A 23,528-nucleotide genomic window follows, 5' to 3' on the forward strand; every position below is an offset into this window, starting at 1 on the left:
CTGTTAGAGCTCTTAAGTTCTATTTAAAGCGTACTAAACCTTTACAAGGCCAATCTGAAGCTTTATGGTGTTCAGTCAAGAAACCATCCTTGCCTATGTCAAAGAATGCTTGGTCAGACTTTATCAGATTGTTAATACGAGAAGCTCATTCACATCTGAGTGAGGAAGACTGAACTTTGCTTAAGGTGAAGACGCACGAAGTTAGAGCTGTAACAACTTCCGTGGCCTTTAAGCAAAATATATCTCTGCAAAGTATAATGGACGCAACCTATTGGAGAAGCAAGTCAGTGTTCGCGTCATTTTACTTGAAAGATGTCCAGTCTCTTTACAAGAACTGCTACACACTGGGACCATTCGTAGCAGCGAGTGCAGTAGTGGGTGAGGGCTCAACCACTACAATTCCCTAATTCCTTATCCTTTTAATCTGTCTCTTGAAATGTTGTTTTTTTATGGGTTGTCCGGAAGGCTAAGAAGCCTTTCGCATCCTGGTTGATTTGGCGGGTGGTCAAAGTCATTTCTTGAGAGCGCCTAGATTAGGGGTTTGATGAGGTCCTGTTGTATGGGTTGCAACCCTTGATACTTCAGATCCTAGGGGTCGATCAGCATCCTAAAAGGATCGCGAGGCTCCGTAAGGAAGACGTACTTAAAAGGCAGAGTAATTGTTCAAGTCGACTTCCTTACCAGGTACCTATTTATTTTGTTTTTGTTATTTGGATAACTTCTAAAATGAAATAAAAACTCTTAGCTCATAAAAGTGTAAACATATATTGCTGGTCTCTACCCACCCCCCTGGGTGTGAATCAGCTATATAATCACCGGCTAAGTTAAATATTGAAAAATGTTATTTTGATAATAAAATAAATTTTTGAATATACTTACCCGGTGATTATAAATTAAATGACCCTCCCTTCCTCCCCAATAGAGACGCAGTGGGACGAGGAGAAAATTGAGTCTTTGTTTACATTGAGTACTGGGTATCTGGACGACAGATGGCGCTGTTGGGCACACCCGCAACCTGTGTAGCGATCGCTGGCGAGTTTTTACCGTAGAGTTGTCTGTCGGGCAACAGAGTTGCAGCTATATAATCACCGGGTAAGTATATTAAAAAATTTATTTTATTATCAAAATAACATTTTACCACACATATTATAATCTTTATTCAGAATAACATCTTTAATAAAAGCTTTTAGTGTCATTAGTTATGACGTTTGTTCATCATGATCGGCAATGAAACGTATACAAAACATTTCCTATTTTAGGCAGCATTTTTAAGAAAAGCGTGACATAAAATCTTTTTTATTCAAGTTATTTTGAGTTTCTAAGGATAAAGTCAATCAACCAACATTAGGGAGAATTGAATTTTCAAAAACACCGACTGTAATAATAATACTGTAACATTATTATTACATAACTAATACTTGGTAAGATAGCAGTTGCTGCAAAAGCTAACCTATACACAGATGTGTAAATGCGTTCATTTATTTGTTATGATCGGCGATGAAACGTAAACAAAGCCATGGTTTCAGTTTCAGGTGGCGTGTTTAGCAAAAGCATGATATAGAATTGTCTTTATTTAATTTATTTTTGATTTCTAAGTATAGAGCAAAAGCATTTCAACCAATTTAGGTGGAATGAAGGAGTGTGAGAGTGCTATTAGTGCAAATGAAAACAACAGAGATGATCCCCATGACATTGCTGTCCTGATAAATTTTTCAAACACATTTTAATAGTGCGATTGGCAGTGTTGATTTTGATGGTTTTTAATTTCAAGTTTATTATTTTTTTTCTTGTCTTTTAAACTTTTGCATCATTGTTTTCCTGTATACCATAGTGTAGGTACCAATAACTTGCAAATTTTGGGGTTTCGTACAACCACCAACCACCACTACCGCCATCTCTTGGCAAATAATTTAAATATTCCTAGTTGTCCAAAACAAGTTTTTGGTGACAGAAGTAATGTAATAAAGAAAAAAATAATTTTCATTTTTATTCTACATAAACACACAACTACAGTGTATGATTATACTGAGTATATTATACGCTGTTCAGTCAATCCTTCCTAACTACTATGTAAGTAGAAAAATTAATTACCTTTACAAATAAGGAAAATCAAGGTTTCCGATAACGAGGTTAGGCTACCAACAGGTTCACACAACATACTACTGTATTACTCTTTGGAAGGTTGACATCTTTTATTTAGTACTTATATTGTACATGGATTTCATTGATATTTTCTGATTAATGTATTGAAAATCTTTTGGAATTCCCATTAAAAGGGTATTCATAGTTTTTTCGGTATTGAACACTTCTTTAATCTATTTCAAACTATTTGTCAAGTGTTGAGGTTAAAAGAAATAATGTAGATCAATTTACTTTTGTTTCAGAATTACTTATACCTGAGCCACGTGTATGTGCTCAGGGTGAGATACGACAAGAATATGAGGCTCTGATCCAAAAAGAGGAGCAAGAGCTTGCCTCAAGAAGAAGCCAAGAAGAGGAAGCATCTACAAAATTAATCATGAAGTTACAGGTATATACCATTTGTGTGTGTGTTTGTGGAGAAGCATGTAATAAGCATCATTATGCAGCACAGTATGTTCCTAAATGTAGAATACCCCATAATTTGAAACTGCTTTCATATGCTCCCACTGTAAACCAATACTGTAATAGTTATTGATAAAGTTTTCTTACAGTTTTTCATTGACCCTTATATTTGTTGGTGTCTGTCTTCTTTTAGTATATTCTCCTTTCCACTTTCTTAGCTGTTTAGCTTCTTTGACATTATTAGACACATTAAAACCTAAGGGAGGCTTAACTTTTATTTGCCTTCTGAAGGACGGTCACATCTGAACTTCCAGAGAGATCTGTACTCTTCTATCCAAAACCAGTTTATATAACTTCCATCGGTTAATTACGAACCGCTAAGTGTCACGGGATGCATCGCCAAACTCTGGACCAAAAGGCTTGTAGGGTTATTTGTGATAAAAGAACTTAACATTTACGTTATTTCCTTGGATATTACTAAAATTATTCCTATTCATTTAATACAAACATTCATAAAGAAATTAATTTTGTTTCTACATGAATATGAATCTTCATCCATTATTTAGGAGATTGATTCAAGTGCAGCTGGAATTAAGATGTTAAGACTTAATTATGAGGTGTCAGCATTAGTCAGTAGTTACTGGCCGGAGCCCTGCCCCTTTGCTGGTACACTTAACAGTCACTTTGATTCCTGCTGCCAAATAATAAAGACTTGCTGTTGGTTTCTCTTCAAACTTGGCTTTTAAAATTTCCTTTCTTTGTCCTTATCCCTCGAATGTGAGTAAAGTTTCAGTATGTTATGACATTGTCAGCTGAAGACTAATATTTCCCCATTAAGTTATACTTCTCTGATTGTCCAACTTCGTACGAGTACAAAGAAGAAGACGGTATGAAGAGGAACAAATTATCCTTCCTGAATAAGAGGCTGTGTAACCCAATCCTTCACTGAGGACGAAAAAGACAGCAAGATTATGCGCTACTTTGCTTTAACCTCAGCTATTTGCAATTACTTGCATTTAGGGAAGTGCCACCACACATGCTTGCGATCGCGCATCTTTTGGCGATCACACACTCCTACAAGAGCGCCATCTCACCTGTTTGCTTGCTCATTAGAGCGATACTAATATTTTTTATAATTGCAAGCTAAGCTATAACCCTAGTTGGAAAAGCATGATGGATGCCATAAGCCCAAGGGCTCCAACAGGGAAAAATAGCCCAGTAAAGAAAGGGAACAAGGAAATGAATAAACTTAGATGAAGTACAGTAATAAACAATCAAAATAAAATATTTTAAAAACAGTAATAACATTAAATTAGATCTTCCATATATAAGCTATAAAAACTTTAAAAAACAAGAGGAAGAGAAATATAGAACAGTGTCTTAGTGTACTACTAGGTGTTAGCGCTCTTATAATTCAGCGCCATCTCACCTGTTTGTTATCACACTCTGCAAGCTTAACTGTTCATCATCAATTACATACTATCTTACTTTCGATCGCTCTCTCACCATTTCCCCTGCTTGCGATCGCTCGCTCACCATCTATCCTCCCCATAAGTGTGATTATTTTTAATTTTGGTCGTACAGTGATACTTCTACATACGATCTTAATTCGTTCCAGAAACTGCTTCGTATGTTAAAACGATCGTATGTTGGAGCAAATATTCCCATAAGAACTCATGGTAATTTATTTAATTCGTTCCTCAGCCTAAAAACCCATAATAAATCCTTAATAAATGGCTACACATAATTACACATAACATTAATACAATATAATAAATACATACAAACCAAAAAAAAAAGAATAATAATAATGAAATAATAAATAAAAAAGGGGTTTTAATGTAACACTTTACCTTAGCAACAGGCCAGCCCAGGTGTAGGGACTGCTAGGCAGGAGGAGACGGAAGATCAGCGAGGAGGTAGGGACGGTGACTTTGTACGATAACGTGTACGATAACTTACACTAACTTACACTACTACGTGATCTTTAACTTAACTTAGCTTATTTTTTTTTTCATTTATAATTTTTTTTACATTTTTTCTTTTCTTATTTTTAATTTTCATCACTTTCACTCGATTCGGTCTTCCTTTTCTTTGCTTCACTTTCTTTTCATCATAATCACTAGACCATTTTAAGGATTTTTTAAAGAAACTATCGAGTGAAAGTTGCTTGGTACGGCTTTTGAGGATTTTTCTAAAATGCGTTAAGCAAACATCATCGAACTGCGCAACAACACAGCAAACCTGAAGTTTCTGTGGGTGATGCTTGTCGATGAAATTAACCACGTGTTGATGATATGCCAACATCTGTTTTATTTCCACTGTACCTAAGATTTGGCCTACCTCCTCGATCTCCTCCGACTCACTCAACTGCGCTTGGAACTCATCATGCTGCATGGCTTGCAGCTCCTTGAGTTCCTCGGTGGTGAGCTCTTCATGATGCTCATCGACGAGTTCGGTGATGTCATCTTCAACCACCTCCAGACCCATGGACTTACCAAGGGATGCAATCTCTTCGATGTCTTCCTCGGCGGCAACCACAGCTTCATTCTCGGGGCCAAAACTTTTGAAATCTCTGAGAGCAACAGCATCAGGCCAAAGCTTCTTCCAAGTGGAATTCAGGGTCCAACGAGTTACTCCCTCCCAAGCCTGATCACTGATCTTTAAGCAGTGCACGATATTAAAGTGGCTCCTCCAAAATTCACGCAAAGTTAAATTGGTGCTTTGCGTGACATTAAAGCACTGCTTAAATCAGTGCTTGGTGTACAGCTTCTTAAAATTAGAGATGACTTGCTGGTCCATGGGCTGGAGGATAGGGGTGGTATTCGGTGGAAGATACAACACCTTGATGAATTTGTTTTCGTCGATGATATCATCATCGAGTCCGGGCGGGTGAGCTGGTGCATTGTCCAAACAAAGCAAGCACTTCAAAGGCAAATTCCTCTCCTGAAGATACTTCTTGACAGCAGGGCCGAAAACTACGTTTACCCATTCCACAAAGATATGCCTAGTAACCCAAGCCTTAGAATTAGAACGCCATAGAACATGTAGCAGGTCTTTATTAATTCTATGTGCTTTAAATGCCCTAAGGTTTTCGGAATGGTAAACCAATAACGGCTTTATTTTGCAGTCCCCGCTGGCGTTGGCACAAAGCGCAAGAGTCAACCGATCCTTCATTGGCTTATGTACAGGCATTTTCTTCTCTTCGGCGGTAATGTACGTTCGACTAGGCATCTTTTTATTAAACAGACCGGTTTTATCACAGTTGAACACCTGCTGCTCTACGTAACCTTCCTCCGCCACGATGCTTTCGAACTTTTTAACAAAGTCTTTAGCAGCCTTGGTGTCCGAACTCGAAGCTTCTCCATGACGAACAACAGAATGAATCATGGTCCGTTTCCTAAATTTCTCGAACCAACCTCTAGACGCCTTGAATTCCTCCGTAGTAGGATCGGCTGAACTCTCCCCCGCGTCACCCCGAGTGTGTGCTGCCTTTAAGTCACTGTAGATAGTCGTTCCATCTCTTCAAGGGTAGGGCTACGACGTTTGGAAATAATCGTGATCCCCTTCGAAGGTTTCACTAATTTAATGGCTGACTTCTGTTTTATGATTGTAGAGATCGTAGACATATTCTGGCCATAATGTTTAGCCAGATCGCTAACGCGTACACCTCGCTCATGCTTTTCTATTATTTTTTGCTTTAATTCTAATGAAAGCATAGACTTCCTCCTTTTCTCACCACTACTACTACTTCTTGAACCGAAACTAAGCTTTTTAGGACCCATGATTACGAAACACAGAAAACAACACGTGAAAAAGGAAGATAAAAAACACTGTTAATAACTGAGCGAATAGAGGACAACCACACGATGCGCACGAGATGAGAGGACTGATCAAGGTGACGCACGATTGGCGTCCCTCCGATGTGCTGCCATCTAGCGGCGTCAACAACAAACGACGCTGGACGCTTTCAAGAAAATTCCACGCGTACGTGTAATGTTTACTTCGTATGTTGGAGCAACACTTCGGGTGTTGAGACAGAAATTTGGTCGAATTTTACTTCGGATGTTGGAAAATTCATGTTAGGACATTTGTATGTAGAGGTTCCACTGTATAGCAGTAGGTACGCCTATCTATGCTCACGACAGTACTTCATCTAACTTGGAGGAGAAACATACTTGTGTGTTGCTGTCTATTTACACACAGGCTTGCTTACTGGTTCTGATCGCAAGTACTTCCCCAAGTGGCACTCACTCTACAATTCTTGATGTCACACCTCTGTGCTTGAGTGTTCCCTACTGAGGTACGATCTCTAGATCAGGAATCTTTTAATGTTCGTATTTGCCCTTCTGAAAGGTATGGTCATCTGACAAGAGCTCATATTTTCCATCTAGTAAGGCAAGAAACTTGATAATTTCTGATTTGCCAGTGAACTTCGCGAGGCGAGAGATTGCTCACTGAGAACATTCCTTCTCTGAATGCTTACACATTGGCTACTTTTCCTCTCTCAGAGAAATGAACGTGCTTACTTCTGGTAGGAGTAAGGGTCTCCCCCCTTATCTTCCTTTCATGCAAATTATCCTCTAACTTTCAAAAGAATGTCAACCGTTATTGGTCTTGTAATGGAATTGCCCTCAACCGAATACCAGTGTTGCAAGCCATTCTAAGGCAAGATTCGTCTATCTCCCCTGCCTCTGGACCTAAGGGATGTTACCCTGACCCTTTGTATGTTGGCTGAAAGGCTTAAAGCCCAATACCTCGGTATAAGTTCTAACTGCCTAGTTCCTGCTATGCTTGAATTAATCTTGAACTAATCCCCTGCTTGAACAACTGAGGTTTGTATAGTAGAAAAAAAAACTTTTATTTCTTATAGGCTTTTCAAGATTTCCTATATTGCAATTGATTTTTCCTTTATCGTAAATCGCCTTTTATTTGCGTGATCCTGAGCAATTACATGAGAATAGCCTAGTGTATAATTAAAAGAATGATAATGATGAATGCTACTACTATTACTTCTGTACTCATCACTGTACACTATTTAGTTTTAGGATTAAGGCATAAACATTCATAATCCTCTTGCGAGATTATTTCAAACACTTTATATTGAGTTTAAGGATAGAAGGTATTTCCCCTTTCCTACTGATAAGGGTGAGGATGGACAGAAATGCAAACCCATCACTTTAGATTAGCATTACATTTTAGACGTATCTCATTGTGGATGTAGGTTCTTCTATGACCGTCTGTCAAATAACAGAAACCTAGCCTGTCACCTGAAATAATTTTAGGTCAATAAGAGATGGATTGGAATCAGCACTCTTGCAACTCTCTAGGTCAGAGTGTCCTGACATCCTGGGATTTTATACCAGTTTGGTCATAAGATCCTTCCTCCTAAGGATAAGTATCCTATTAGCTCTTTTGTTATCCTGAGTGTGACAAAATTTCTGTCAGGCTTATGACTTTTGGCCGGGAGCAAAACTGATACACCCACAGAAAATGTTTTTCTGTGCCTTTGTATGGCCAAATTATGATAGATATGAACTTCTGATTTATTGCATTATTTTGAGAAATAAATTTAAGTTTTTAATGATGTACAACAGAATATCTTTGCAATACATAGAATTATTTAAAAAGAAAAAGTGAAGAAAACGTAAATACCGTGCCAAAACCTTATATTTTTTTAAAACGTAGTCATAAAAAATGTAATAATTCTATTAGAGAACTTTTTTTATATAGGAATTGTGTTAAAATTACTAAATGTCTGTTTGATCAGTCACACATGCAGTGTTGCTATTTGTTTTCTGTAAACATCTTCGACTTTGTCCAGCACCTGGCCTCACTCAGAAGCAAATCTTGTTTTCCTTGGATGATGCTAGGATAATCAGCAAGACTTCCTTGAAATAAGTATTCGCATTATCGGTGCACTTAGGTCACATAAACGGATGATGTCAAAGTGCATCACTGGATCCTCAAATTTCTAAAGGACAAAGGGTTATATTCGTGTAGGAACAAATCACAAATTTTAAGAATAATTTATATTTTTCCCAACTATAATAATATGACTCATTTACTCAATTCCGAGGTTGAAGGTCAAAGTGAATGCTCAGTGCTAGCCACCCATTAGTAACTAATAAAGCTCTGTTGTGAATTTTAACAGCCGAGTTTCCATCTTTATTAAATCATACTCCTGATAAAATTTATGATAGGTTTTCTAGTTTAAAGATTGATCAGAGGCTCTTAAGGCATTGAATCTAAATCAGATGAAAGACTTGAAAGTGAGGGCACAGGGCTTTTGGAATGCATCTACATCCCTTATTTTTTTTAGAAACCTTTCTTTATATATTGTTCGAGCTGCAGCCCAGTGGCTTGCCAAATCAGTATTTGTTAAACATTATCATTTTGAATTCCTGGTTCTTTTGTCCGGATTGCTGGGGTTTAGGTACCGTAGAAGTTGCTGGGTATTAGATTTGATAAAAGTTTGGTTTTCACTATGTACAGGTATATTAATGAGTGAATTAATTGGTCATGGTTTTTAAATTCCCTAATTTGGGATACAAGGTGTTGGGTAAAGTATTGTATACTGTATAGATAATTACAGGTAATAGACAATCTGAACCTTCAAGTTATAACCTTAGCTGTAAAAGTTTGCCATTGAAGTACTGTAATAGTGAAGAGGTGAGTCATGTATAGATTAGTATTATTTTAAGACTTTAAATTTCCCATCTCTTTCCTCCATGACCCACCTCAATATGAACATCAATGGATGTTCATAGAAATAAATGAAATTTTCATAATAGAATTTACAGTATTATATCTATATTGTACTCACCTGATGATCATATACAGTACATGGCCACACCCTCCCATCTGATTAATGATGTTAAATTGATAAGATACAAATTTTGACTTTAAAGACTGAAGATGACAGGTTTTTTTTTTTCACCCATATCAGCTGTTAGTTGAATTACTTTTTATTGCATTAACCCCTCCTTCGTCACGAGGCACTGGTCCCCGCTCAGTAGCTGTATACGAGAATTGTAACTCTTGGGTATAAATTCTTTAACCTGTAATTTCATGTTTAATTTGTACATTTGCATTTTTATTTTGTTACTGCCAAGTTATTGTTTAATAATTCCACGATAGATAGCCTTCGAAATATATAAAAAAACAATTAGTCGATAAAATATTTCACTTTATAAAGTAATGTAAAAAATATGTTTCCTTAGACATAAAATGTCTACAATGATTTATGATTACAAGGCGTACAATAAACAGCATTGTCTACTGATGAGGGAGAGAGAGAGTGTGAGTGCGCGTGCGTACGTGTGTGTGTTTTACAAGGATTTTGGATATCTCGAATACAGTACTTTTTAGTACATCCGCAGAGACTCCATAATATTATGCTCTTTGGTAGAACAATTTAGTTTAAGCATTTAGAGTTCATATGATCTTGTCTAACTTATTCTTGAACTCATTTACCATGTTACTATTTACTATATCCACTGGTAGTCTATCCAAGTATTTGCTATTTTGTATTTAAAGAAATTGCCACATTGAGTGGTGTTGTATCTTTTCAATTTCAGTTTGCATCCGTTACCTCTGGACTGATTTGTGCTAAGCGTTAATGGATTGGTGTAATCTACATTTGTTGTTCCTTTAAGAATTTAGAATGCCTCTATTAACTGTCCCCTTAGTCTTTGAGTTTTTAGATCAATTAAGTTCAAAAGTTCCATCCTCTGTCCATATCCAAATTGCCAGTGTTTGGACTAGTTTGGTGGCCCTAGCTTGTACTGCCTCCAGTCTTTCTATATCCTTCTGAATACTGGGATCCCAGAATTGGACTCTGTATTCTAGATGGGGAAATAATCATCAAAGGCTAACTTTTACTCATGAAAACAATGAACAATACTAATATAAAACATAAAGATGATATTTTGTAGAGATGATAGTCGAGAAAAATGAATAAAATAAAAAAAATAGATAAATCTATTCATCTGTCAATTATATTTCCTTTACTGGTAAGTTTTTGTCTCGGGGGTGGGACTTATTAGTCGAAAGCGAGGAGACTTTCTCTGTGATTTGAACACTGTGAAAACAGAAAAACAATTAAACAGATCTTAGATAATCATGAATAAGGACTAAAATCACAAGTATTTTGGTAGGTGGTAGGAAGACACTTATCCCAATTGGGTGTCAAGCGGGAGGGTTGAGTAATGCCTAAGGTAGTGAATGTCAACATTGGCTAGAGAGAGTGGTGTGATTATTTCATGGTAACATAAAAAGACTAAAATAGCTCTTAAATATTCAGAAATAAAGGCTAAAATCCAAAAACTTTGTTGGTTGGCTGAAGACAGGAGGTGGAGGGGCTAATATTAGGGTGAGGAGATTTTTTGTTAAAATTTTCCCAGAGTGTGAGCTTGTGTGATATGCAGCCATGTGGTATACTCTTTCGTAGCTTATAAGAATTATAATAGTAATAGTAATTATAATGATAATAGTAATAATGAAGATGACGTTATTCCACGTCACGGTTTGTATTACCAGGCATGCTTTGACGTAAACCGTCATCGAAGCAAAATGGTTAATATGCGAGTGTATCAAGTGTCTTGCAGGCAGTGAATAAGTGACAGATATTTCTAATTGTGTTGAAGGAACTTGTTTTTGTATCACTGATAAGGTTTTTGTATTGCATATCTTTTTCAGGAAGAAGAGAAGATGAGACTAAGGCAGAGAAGAGCTCAGGAAGAACAACTATATCAAGAAGATGAAATTCTTGCTTTACAACTTAAGGTAAAATCCTTGGAATGTTTTTCTTTAGAATACTTGAAAAGAATACTTTTCATAATTTTTTGCTATCCATATTTTGGTTGTTGCTTGAGGTTTTTCTTTGCATATGAAAATATGTTCATGTTGAATGTGCTTCAAATTAAGGCTTTTTTTTCTTTACTTTTAATTGAATGTTCATAATTAATTTTTATGAAGCTCCCATGGTGTTCATATTGCTTCTATCTCAATGCTGTTCAAATGTCAAAACTTAACCAAAAATTTTCCATTCTCTCTCCTTTAAAATGCTACCCCCTTTGAGAACTTTCTGGCAGTTGATAGCAACTAACCAGGGATGATGCGAGGGGAATTGGAATCAACACTAGCTCCTCCTAAGGACAGAGTGTATGATATCTTGGGATGGTAAAGCAGCCAGTTTGGTTAAGATGGGCTTCCTCCCACCTAAAGATAAGTCTCCTATTAAATAGTGAGGGTTTTTCTCCATATAGGAACAAATCACAAATTTTTAAATAAATTATATTTTTCTTAAGTATACAAACCATATGCCCTAGGGGTATGTCAAATTGGCTACTTGGTGAGGTGGCTATTGGAACAGGGATTCCCCTTTAACCTCCAATTACCATTTCATCATGAATTATAACATCCAAGTTCCAGCTTTGTTGAAATCATACTCCTGTTAAAGGACTCAAGTTCATGTATTTCAGAAAAATTCAAATTACATATAAATTTATTGTACACCATAACTACAGATTTGACTATGTCTCATCATGGATGAGTTAGTTGCCCAATGGTTTCTAGTGGGGAAAGCAATTTGCATGGTAAGATAGCTTAAAATTTACGTCTTGCTAGGCATCGACATTTGAACAACTTTGAGACAGAAGCAATATGAATATCAATTGAGTGATGACTCAATAAATTTTATCATTAAAATTCTGTTTTTATAACTTGTTTGTGGATGCCAGTGTTACCAGCTTTTTTTATTTATTGTAGCATAGTATTACTTTTTTTTTCATCAGGAAGCTGAAAATCTAGTTTTGGAAGAGAAATTTAAAGAAATACAGCTGTTATGTGGAAGTGATGAAGAATTAGCTCGTCAGATTGAGGTATTGATTTATTTTTATCAAGTTTTTATAGCCCATTTAGTTACATAAGGAAATGTATTTTCATTAAGATGTAAGTAATAGTGATTATTTAAGCTCATTTATAAGGTTTCTTTGTAGTGCTGCATGCAGATTTTGCATATGATTCATTTGTAATATGACGTTACTATAAATGGGACTTCTTACGCACATATTTTGATTGATCTTGATGTACAGTAACTAACTTTGATTATGTTTACAGTAATAGTTGTGCATATTATTGTTCAGGTAAAGATTTTACAGCATTTAGCATTACCTTACCCTAAATGAAGGTCTTTGGTCTTTCGAGGGATGGGTATATAAAGATATTTACCAATTTCCCATGATCAGTTTTTTCCTATTTGTGACTTGTTTTTTATTTAAAGGGATTAGAAATCTTGTGCATTTTGTGTGTATGAAATGAGTTGTAAGTGATCTGTGGTCGGATATTGATTTTGTTGAATTCAATTTCCTTGTACACTGGATACGATAAGGTTATAGAAATTAACATTGAGATTTGCTCAATTCAAAGAAGAGCAGAGAATAAAGAATTCCATGAGAAAAATTCATGAAAATCTTTTTAACAGTAGATATTAAGGGAGGAAACAACAGTTATATTCATAAAGTTAGTGCTTCCATTTACAGTATTAACTTTATTATCCTTTTCAGAAAGAAGAAAGGGCTAAACTCAAACACCCTGTAAAGACTGTATCAACACCTCCCAGAGGTCCAATGGACATGTACTTAGGTAAGTCTTAGATGAATATCTTATGGCTTATTGTCAAAATACTAGTGCATTCCTGCTGCAAACGTGGTTATATGAGAAGACTTACAGGGTATTTGCCAACCGTAGGTATGTGGCATACCACCCTGAAGCTTGGAACAGTGCACATTCTTCTGTATACTAGGATTAACTTAAGGTCCAGTGGGGAGAAAGTAAGGACCCCAGGCTTGGAGATGGCAAGTCTAAATCTTAGTCGTTCCGTCGTAAATACAGACCCTCTGCTATTTATAGGGGTATACTTTCGGTGTAGCTGAAAGACGAGCCATGATAATTTTAGTTAGGGATAACTACCCCATCCGCTAATTGGCAGGTGGGGGGTGGGGTAGACTGGTTACCCCGCTCACACACCTCTCGGCTGAGTAACCACTTTACTTTTTGGCTCGGTAGAGAATGGACATACTGCCTTTTTCTCCCACAAAGACTTGCCTTGATTGTTTTTATGTTTCATTTTTTTTTTTTTTCTTGAGTGTGTTTTCATTCATCTTAAACATATATATGCGTGTATATATGTATAAATGGAAATATACTTTTATGTTGTTAAATACTTGTAACTTTAATTACTGTTGACAACGTATACGGCGGTCTCCGCCGTAAGAGAGTTGTCATTGTTTAGATACTACTCCCCTACCTTGCTGCCCTCCCCTGCATGGGTGGTCGGTAGGTCCTCAACACTCCCGTGTGTTTGTTTCATTACTTGAGTTAAAGATTATAACAGTTCAGCTCCCTTTTGAGGAATTTTCTTACAAGGACTGGGAGAAAGCTTGTCTTAGGTGATGTCTCCTTCGGGAGGTTTTCTCTCTTGTTCGCGAGAGAGAGATTATTACGCCTACGCTTTTTTCCCATAGACCTGGGAGAAAGTTTGTCTTAGGCGATGTCCTCCTTTGGGAGGACTTGTCTATCGTTCGCGAGAGAGATTATTATGCCTACACTTTTTCCCATAGAGCTGGGAGGAAGCTTGTCGTAGGCGATGTCCTTCTTCGGGAGGACTTCTCTCTCTCTCTCTCGTTCGCGAGATAGTTTGTTTAGTGACCAACATATGTCGTATGCCTACACTTGTTCCCCATAGGGCTGGGAGAAAGCTTGTTCTAGGCAATCTCCTTTGGGAGAACTTTCCTCTTGTTCGTGAGAGAAAACTTGTAGGAGTTTGCTGATCCACCAGGGGCGGTGGCAGAGCTTTCCCTTTCTCGAGAGAAGACCGCCTCTGGGCATCAGCGGTCCACCTTTATGCTTCCCGGGGCGGAGCGAGAGCCTTGTCTTAAGTGACGTTCTCCTTCGGGAGAACAAACCTCCCCTGCAGAGGAGTTATCTTTAGAGCTGGATCAGTCTCCCCTCGGGCGGAGTCTGCTCTGCGTTCCTCTCCGGAGGATCGTAGGGTGGAAGAGTTTGTTACCCCTCTCCATTCTGGACGTTCTCCTCCTTGTAATGGGAGGAGACGTCTTTTTGAACCTGCTGGTTCTCCTCGTGGTGATTGTGAGCCTTCGGGCTCTCGTTATATTGATCCTGCAGATTCTCATGACCTTAGGAGTCCTTTGGGCCTCCATCGCGCTGGACTTTCGAGTTCTCGCGACTTGGAACCTTTGGGTTTCAGTTACGCTAGGCCCTCGGGCTCTCGTAACGATGATTACGCTGATCCTTCAGGCTCTTGACCATCAGTCACGCTGACCCCTCAGTGTCTCATGACAAGAAAACATTGGTTTCCCGTTGCGTTACCCTTTGTGGTCTTGCAACTCAGGTTACCCTGAGCCTTCGGGCTCTCGTGCCTATAGTCACGCTCACACTTCGGTGTCTCATGACAGGGAAACTTCCGTTTCCTGCTGCGCTGAATCTTCGGGTTCTCGCTACACGGTTACGCTCGTAACATCGGTATCGCTGAGCCTTTAGGCTCTCGTGCCGAACGCTACGGTTCTTGTACCTTTATTCATGTTGACACTTTGGTGTCTCGTGACAGAGGAACTTCAGTTTCTCGTTACGCTGATCCTTCGGGGTCTCGCAACACAGAACACGCTGAATCCTCGGGTTCTCATTACCCTCGTCATCAAGAGTCTTCCTCTTATGACAGAGAGTTTTTGGACTCTTGTCGTGTTGAGCGTTTGCTCTCGCACGTCCTGCGCTACGTTGAACCTCTGGGTTATCGTAGCAAGGAGTTATCTCCTAAGCGCGCAACCTCTAGGGGTTCTCGCGATCACACTTAACCTTCATGGTTCTCGTAAAACTAGTCACCAAGAGTTCTACTCTTACGACAGAGAGTTTTCAGACTCTCGTTGCGCAGAGCATTCGCGTGCACCACCAACTTGGTGCGTGCGACCTATTCCACACGCGCAACCAACACTGCGAGCGCAAACAAGTTGGTCGTGCACGCGCGACCAACTAGACGCACATGACCAACTTGGCGCGCGCGACCAACTAGACGCACATGACCAACTTGGCGCGCGCAACCAACACTGTGCGCACAAACAATTCTCCACGCGCGACCTTCTAGGCACGCTCATTCAGCACTAAGCTGAAGCGCGCGACCACCTTGGCGCTCGCAGCCATCTTGACGTGAGCGATCAAGACTATGTTGATCTCTCGGGCGCGCCCATCCCAACAGGAGTTAGTGAATAGGTTCCTAGTTGCGCAAGTTGTGAGAGAGCGCGATCGTAGTTCGCGATCCTATGTTACTCCCCCCCTCGGGATTCCTACCTCTAGACACAGCTCTTCCTCGCGCTTTATCACACGACAGAGCGCCGGCTCTTGACGTTCTTACGTCTCAGTCAAGAGAGGGTTCTTGCGGTTTAACATCCTCGCGGAACCAAACCCGCCTCTCTTCGGTGGCTACCTCGTCCTTGGACGAAGTATCGTTCTCCCTTTTTGGCGGCAGGGGGTAACCCTCCTTCAAGGAGAGACACCCATCAGCCTCTCCAGTCTCATAGCCATAGAAACAGCAGGCGCCCATGCAACTACGCCCAGATCCTATACCTAAGGGTAAGCCTGGCCGATCTTGCCTGCCGGGAAGCCTCCCTCAGGCAAGAGGGTTGAGCAACGTGCCGAGGTTCCTAAACCTTGAGGGATACCTGCTGTCTAAGGGTTTCCCCTTCTCTCTACAGGTAACTATGACATAGTTCCTTTTGGTTCTGATCATGCTTCTGGTCGTGTGAACCCCTGTGGATTCACATGACATGATTCCTGAAGATTCCATCAGGAATCAGTGACAGAGTTCCTGCAGGTTCTCGTCACAACAATCCCTTAGGGTTGCACGAAATAGATTCACGATCCCTTAGGGGCGTGAGAAAGGAATTCACTAAATAAATTCAGAACCTCTAGGTTCTTGTTGCACCGAATCTCTCGATTCCTGCGACCCTTCCACTTAGAGTGGTTGGGTTACCACGCGGCTTGTGATATTTTCTCGTTATCGAGAAACCCTCAACTGCCGGGACGAAAATTAGCGGAGAATGAAAAATTCTTTCCATTCCAGCTTATTTCCCCTGGCAGGCCTTGCTTGAATTAGACGGTAGTATTCTCGCCAGCGAGAAAGCGTTCGATGGCAATTCCTTCGGGTAAGCAGTCGATGGCAATCTATGTCTGGTCTTGTTGAAGCAAATCCCCAGATACGAGACTTCACCCTTTTCGGGAGACTCTCGTTCCTGAGAAGTTTTACAGAGCTTCAACGGGTATTATTAAAACTTCATAATGGCTGTAAGCCTTCCTGGAGCATGCGCTCTAGCCAAGACAAAACTGTAAGGTTATTGTCATAAACTCGGGTTCTACCGTTTGATTGAGTCAGCCGCTCTCGTTATTGTACCTTGGGTACGACGACTTACCGTTTCACACGATAGGATTCTGAGAATTTTTATTCTACCCTTACAGGGTTATTGTCTCGAACAATGACTCCTGAAAGAACAGTGTTAGCTTACATTTTAGAACGATAGTAACAGCGTGGGCAGCTTTTCATTATGTTGCAATAAATGATGGTTTGTGTCAAAGAAAGCTTTATTGTTTGTAATGTATGAAAAAACACTTTATTTGTTGCAGGGGCAAGAAAGGAGAAATGATCGCTTCTATAACTGTATGTTTTGTTTGAGAACATGTGCAGTCTCATTCCTAAAATTATTACAGCTAGTCAACGATAAAAAATTCCTTGGGCAATAATGTTGCTATTTGTCGCACATACATTATTCCCGCAACCGGATTCGTTGCAAACGTTTCCTGGAGTGAGAGATAACGCATGCGCTAGCTCAGATGGACAAGTACATATGCGTGCAAGCCAGTTTTCTGCCAATAAGGGCTATATACATCTTGCAATTAGAACTCCATTCTATTAAGTTGTATAGCTATATCCCTTACTGAAACCAGGTTATTCAGTACTAGGCTACTTTCCTGTAACCAGACATACGGCATTTATGTTCTGCCTTCTTATTGGCATTTTTCCTTTCTCCCGATCGGAAGTCTTAGTTTCTTACACTGACTGTGACCGGAAACTTCTAATAAGCATATCTGTCCCCTAGTAGGGAACATTCTATACAAATGCTATTTTACCGATCGAATACGGAGAAGTACGAACGTTTTCATCCAAAGAAGGAGGAATCTTCGTTACGAACGTTTTCAACGTTCTCCAACTGAGTTCCAGACACGACTTTAAGTCGAGCTACGCATGTATGCTTGTCATGCTCACAGTTCGGTGTTATTACTCCGTAGTAGACTTATTCTTATTACCCATCCAACAATAGATTGAAGATACATCTCAATCTCCTCTTGGGGTTGGTTGGATGCGTTCGGTAATTACCGTCCGGTCTCCTGTGCGAAGGCGATCTCTATGGAGATTCATTCTTATAACATAAGCTGTACTGAATAACTGGTTTATCGTTGGGTATCGGTCTTATTAGGCCAACCACACTAGATTGGTGGCAGTTGGAGGGTGGACAGGCTCCTCCCCTTCATTGCCAGAAAGTGCAAATAGTTGCATGTCTCACACCACCTCAAAATGTGTTTATTGCTATGAAAACACTCCCCCCCCCCAGAAAGGTACCAGCATTCACCTCTCTTAGAGAACCATCTAGCAGTAGGAAGCCTTAGATGGACAGAGAACAGCTAGGTGCCCCCATCCGCTTGTGTCATTCCTGGTACAGGAATGTGCTTGCAGATAATCTGAACAGACCACTCAGATAATGGGCTCCTAGTGTCTTTGAATCATCTTGTATCCAACAAAGTCTTAACTTTGTGAGGTCCCCGACTGTGGTCATGCTCGCAACGGCCCTGAAATTCAAGCTCCCGCCCGACCGTTCACCAGGCCCTTGAACAAGATGTATTCCAAGATCGGTGGGGCAACTTAGAGGTGTACGATTTTTCCTCCATTCGGTCTGGTGAGAAAGTTCTCAGCCAAGTCAGGATAAGCAAGATCTTATCACTGACTCCAATAGCTTCACTATGGCATCCCGCAGAATGGTTCCCAGACCTTCTGCAGCCTCCGACGGAGTTCCGAGGGATCTTCCTCCACGACACGATCTTCCAAGCAGCCACATGCTAACACTTTCCTAAGCTGTAGCTTTGCTTTGACTTCACGCCTGGGATGATCCTACACCACCTCTCTCAGAGAGGACTTTCGCAACGAGTTGCGGAAAAGATATCTAGGCACCTCAGACAGTTTTCAGCGTCGGTCTTGCAGGTGAAGTGTTTGGTCCTTTGTGACTGATGTCGTGGAAGGTGATTCTCTCCCATCGATGCCTTTACTTATACAAAGTTTGAGATAACTTGTCCCCTGTCGTATCTCAACCTCCTCCTGGGAACGAGGTTCGGGTCCTTTATGCCTGGTAGCAGATCGCTTCCTTACATGGAAGACGGCCCTTTCTACTCACTTGGGCTTTGATCAAGAGAGTTAGTGTGTTGTATGATCCATCTTCTGGTGTCTCCTACTCTAGCAGACTGGGAGAAGTAATTCTCAGCAGCGTCCCTGAGTTGATTGCCAAGACTCGAAATCCGAGTGTGCTGTATCCAAGGTGCAGCCCATTTCAGATAGGGAGTCTTCATTTAGTAACCAAAGACCCTTCAACTGGGGTTTTACCCAATGAGGAGTCTGTGGTATTACCTTAAAAGAACGACACCAGCTTGCCCTCGTGTGTTGGCACTGTTGACCAACACGGGGAAGGTCAAGAGGAAGATCACAAGGATTTCCTTCCCCTCTGGGATTGGAAGGCTATTGAGGTTGCTCTCAGTCTAGACCCTCCTCTATCCTAAGACCCAGAGCTCATAACGTCAGTGGCGTTGCTACGTCCCTGGCGTTCAAGAAACTACTCTGTGGCGCAGATACCGTAAGTGGGCATGTGGAAGTGTCAATCGACCTTCACGGCCCACTACCTGCAAAGACGTAACCCACAGGAACATGGAGACCTTTTCCATTGGTCCTGTGGTGGTCGCACAACAAATGGTCTAAACACCTCAGGCTCCTTGATGGACAAGTAGCAGAGGGTTGAGGGCTGAGGTTACCCGGATTAGTCTGGGGTGAATGAGTAAGAATGACTGGCTCCTTTCTTCCTTTCACCTTCTCCCCTCTGGGGAAAACAGCTCTGCAAGCCTCAGCATAGCTGACCTCACCTCGCTGCAGGTAAGACTCATTTCCCTTGTGCCTCTTAAGTATAGAATAATACTTTTTTGCATCCCCAATACCTTTTTGAGGGAGGGTATTGGGTAAGTCTTAAGAACAATAGGTTTTGTACTCGAGTTCCTATGTTAAAGACAAGCCACACTGTAAGTTCCACTCTCACACAAGCTTCTACAGGCCGCTATGAGTGCATTACTTCATATCGGCACTTGATTTTAGCGAGGGTAGGGTCCCTCCTACTGTCGATCACCGATCAAAATAGAGAGGACCCCGGGTCATGACCAAGGCCATTTGGTAAGGAGTTCCTCCCTCGTAAGAGTAAGTCACCCCTATAAATAGCAGAGGGTTTGTTAGTAATTTGTATTTTTCCTAGTACAGTATACAAACCTGGAGCTATTTATACAAATTGGGCCACCACCCTGTCCCCCAAAAAGTCCTGCCAGAATGCAAAGTGGTTACTTAGCCAAGAGGTGTGAGTGAGCGGGGTAGCCAGTCTATCCCACCCCCACCCCCCACCCCCACTAACTAGCAGATGGGGTAGTTATCCCTCACTAAAATTATCATGGCTCCTCTTTCAGCTACGCCGAAAGTAGTATACCCCTATAAATAGCTCGAGGTTTGTATACTAGGAAAAATAGAAATTGCTTACAAAATTGTTATTTTCTTTACTCATGATATTGGTTTCACTAGAAAATACACTACAGCATATTTTAAGTTATAATGAAGTGCTCAGAATATGCACCGATTTCTAAGTCTGAGCTTACAGTATGAATGCTAATTAGAAGTACAGTATCTGTATACAGTATGCCCTGCAATGCACACAAGGCATTACTAAATGCTCCTTACATCATCTCTGGTTCCTAGGTGCTTTTTCAATAGTTGGATTGTGATCTTTTGAAAAAGAAGCCACTCTGAAGTACAATGTTAGAACCATGTCATGGAATTGATCAAACTCATTTGTACTATAAATTCGATGGTGTTTTTTTATATTTCAAATAATAACATGAAAATAGCAATTAGTATGTAATTTGTGTAGGTATTAGTTCTGATTCCATCTATAAAAGGTTCTGTTAAAGGACTTGTATAATTTGCTAGAAATAACCTGAATGTTATTACTATAAAACTCATTGACCTTTTTTTTAAATAGGCCTTTGTGACAAAAATAGTGGGAGTTGAGGTAATTTTGGGTCAGTGTTTTACAATTATTGAAATATTTTCACTAAAAGTACAACACTAAGATCTTGATTAGTTGAGCAATTTTGTATTGACATGGATTTACAACCCAAGCAGTTTTCTCCACTAAGTCAAAAGGATTAAATGGGAAGGGTACTCTGCACTATATATAAACTTCTGTAGGAACTCAGAAGTGAAGAGAGTAAGGAAGGTTGGCTCAAGAATTGAAGAGACAGTGCAAGATGGAAATGGAAGGTTGTTAAAAGGAGAGGAGGCAAGGAAAAGATGGGCGAAATATTTTGAAAGTTTACTGAATGTTGATGATAATAGGGAGGCAGATATAATTGCTGTTGCAGGGGTTGAGGTGCCAGTGATGGGAGATGAGAATGAGAGAGAGATTACAATAGATGAAGTGAGGAGAGCACTAGATGAAACGAGAGTAGGAAAAGTGTCTGGTATGGATGGTGTGAGAGCTGAGATGTTGAAGGAAGGGGGTGTGACTGTACTTGAATGGTTGGTGAGATTGTTTAATATGTGTTTGTTCCAACACAGAGACTTACTTCGAAACACTTTCTTAGGAGGTTACTGGTAACTCCTATCAGACGACCAGAGTTTTGTGTAGTTTACCCTATCTCCATGTTCTATAGTGTCCTGATTAGCGGGAGAGAACATGACCTGGGGGCAATGCCCGATGAAGGTCGCATGGCTTTGAGAACGACCCGGCAGTAAGTTTTCTGGTCGCGTCGTGTGTACACGTCGCTCCTCATTTTCTGTGCGATTCCCTGTGTGTTTGATTCCACGTGCTTCCCACGTGGTCTGGATTCCTTAGCGTGTGTTTAGTGCCTTACCTACGTTCTTTTGAATTCGCTCCCTTGTGCTTTCCTAGTGTTTTAGTGCTTTCCCTTTTGGTTTTCTTGTGTCTACGGCCCTTTGTGTTGTGCTATGGAGCACGCTCGCCGTTGTCCTGGGCCTAGAGCCGGTAAATCGTGCGGGGCTTTTCTGTCCAAGCCCGATGTTGACCCACATACGCTGTGTACCTCGTGTAGGGGTAAAGCATGTTCGCCGTCGGACAAGTGTTCCGAATGTGCTGGTTGGACCGAGGTCCAGTGGGTAAAATTCGGCACCAAAAAGAAGAAGACGTCGAAGAGGTCCCCTAGGAAGACTAGCGTATCTTCCCCTGCAACTTCAGCAGGAGAAGGGTCAGGTAGGGTACATCCTTCATCCCCTACCCAGAGTAGGGGACGAGGTAAGTCCAGGGAGAACAAGCAGATGGCTCCGCTTTCCCAAGAGAGGGAATTTGTTGGCGATTCTTCGTTTGCCAAGGCAGTTCAGGCGCCCGTAAGTGAGTGTAGTGGGGGTCCGAGGGACGTGGCTCTCTCACATAGGGGCCGCGTCTCGTCGGGGGACCCCATGTGGTCTAATAGTGTCCCATTTTCTTCGTCAGGTTCCTGGGTGGAAGTTTCAGGGGCATCAGCGACGGAGGGCGTCGTTGGCAGAGGGGAGTCCCCGCAAGAGGATCCATTGGCTTGGGACATACCGAGCAATCCGATGAGGTCCCCACTGGACATGGAGGAAGGCCTAAGCGAGTCCTTCCCCTGTTTGGCGGGCCCGTCGGGGTGGTTGCCGCCGAAGACTTCGCTACAGGAGAGTTTCCCCATTCCATCTACGTCAGGGGTACGGCGTAGCCCCAAGAAGACACAGTCACGTGCTAGGTCTTGATATGGGGGTAAGTCTTACTCGTCGGGACGTGACTCTTCGGATTCGTCATGCAGTGAACGGCGGAGACGCCAGAGGAGGAAACGAGATCGGTCTGTGCGGAGGAACTCCCCTTCGAGGTCTCCCACAGGATCTCGGGATAGGATGAGTCCCCGTTCCCCTCCAACCAAAAGCAGGAGACCAGTCTCCCTGCAAGGGACGTGGGTTTTCGTCCCAAGAAACAACTTGAAAGACTTTTCCAGGTCTATTAGATTGACACCTGAGCGGGCAGGTGACAGTCCTCCTAGAAGGGCCTCCACGTGCCGCGCCAGGGAGTCACCAGATGAGCGAAGGGCCGCGTCTTGCAGGCCTAAGACCCGTCCTGGAGACGCTTATTCCACCCAGCGGAGGGAGCCGTCGTCTAGGATGGGCAGCCTCGACAGGTCCCCCCATCGAGAATCTAGACGGGGACGGACACCTCCGTCGAACTATCTCACGGAGGAGCCCGTTTCGCCGAAAAAGGCCTCGAAGAGGAGAGAGACGGCGGACGTCGAAGGTAAAGGGAACCGAGGGCCCCGTCATCACGGCGGCGACCGTGCTCACGCATCGCCCCATCGGTCGGAAGGAGGGGAGGGCGAGTCGTCGGTGACGGAGGACTCCGCGTACAGAAGAGTCCTCGCCTTAATTAGGGGTTATAACAACCTTATAGAACCCGCCCCTCAGGAGGAAGAACCCTGGACTTCAGGCCTGAACAAGTTCATAGCCGTCCCCGCCCAGAAAAAGTCCTCTCTCTCCCTTCCTGAGGCCAGTAACGTGGGGATTGGAAGGACTCACATCGATAGGGTCATATCCCGCAATA

At 41.4% G+C, this 23,528-nt stretch overlaps 1 protein-coding gene across 4 annotated transcripts in view; it reads left to right on the plus strand.

The window, feature by feature from the left end:
* The window catches only part of LOC137656840 (E3 ubiquitin-protein ligase rnf168-like), a 128,701-nt gene that overhangs the window by 32,192 nt on the left and 72,981 nt on the right, over positions 1-23,528 (plus strand). For 2 of the 4 annotated variants that reach the window (XM_068391177.1, XM_068391195.1), the window contains exons 3-6: positions 2,385-2,530; positions 11,245-11,331; positions 12,342-12,428; positions 13,113-13,191. In XM_068391177.1, the coding sequence (XP_068247278.1) occupies positions 2,385-2,530; positions 11,245-11,331; positions 12,342-12,428; positions 13,113-13,191 (399 nt within the window). The remainder of the gene's footprint in view (positions 1-2,384; positions 2,531-11,244; positions 11,332-12,341; positions 12,429-13,112; positions 13,192-23,528) is intronic. The other 2 variants (XM_068391186.1, XM_068391205.1) reach the window with 1 other exon arrangement.

Source organism: Palaemon carinicauda, chromosome 1 (assembly GCF_036898095.1).
Source record: "Palaemon carinicauda isolate YSFRI2023 chromosome 1, ASM3689809v2, whole genome shotgun sequence".
NCBI lineage: Eukaryota > Metazoa > Arthropoda > Malacostraca > Decapoda > Palaemonidae > Palaemon > Palaemon carinicauda.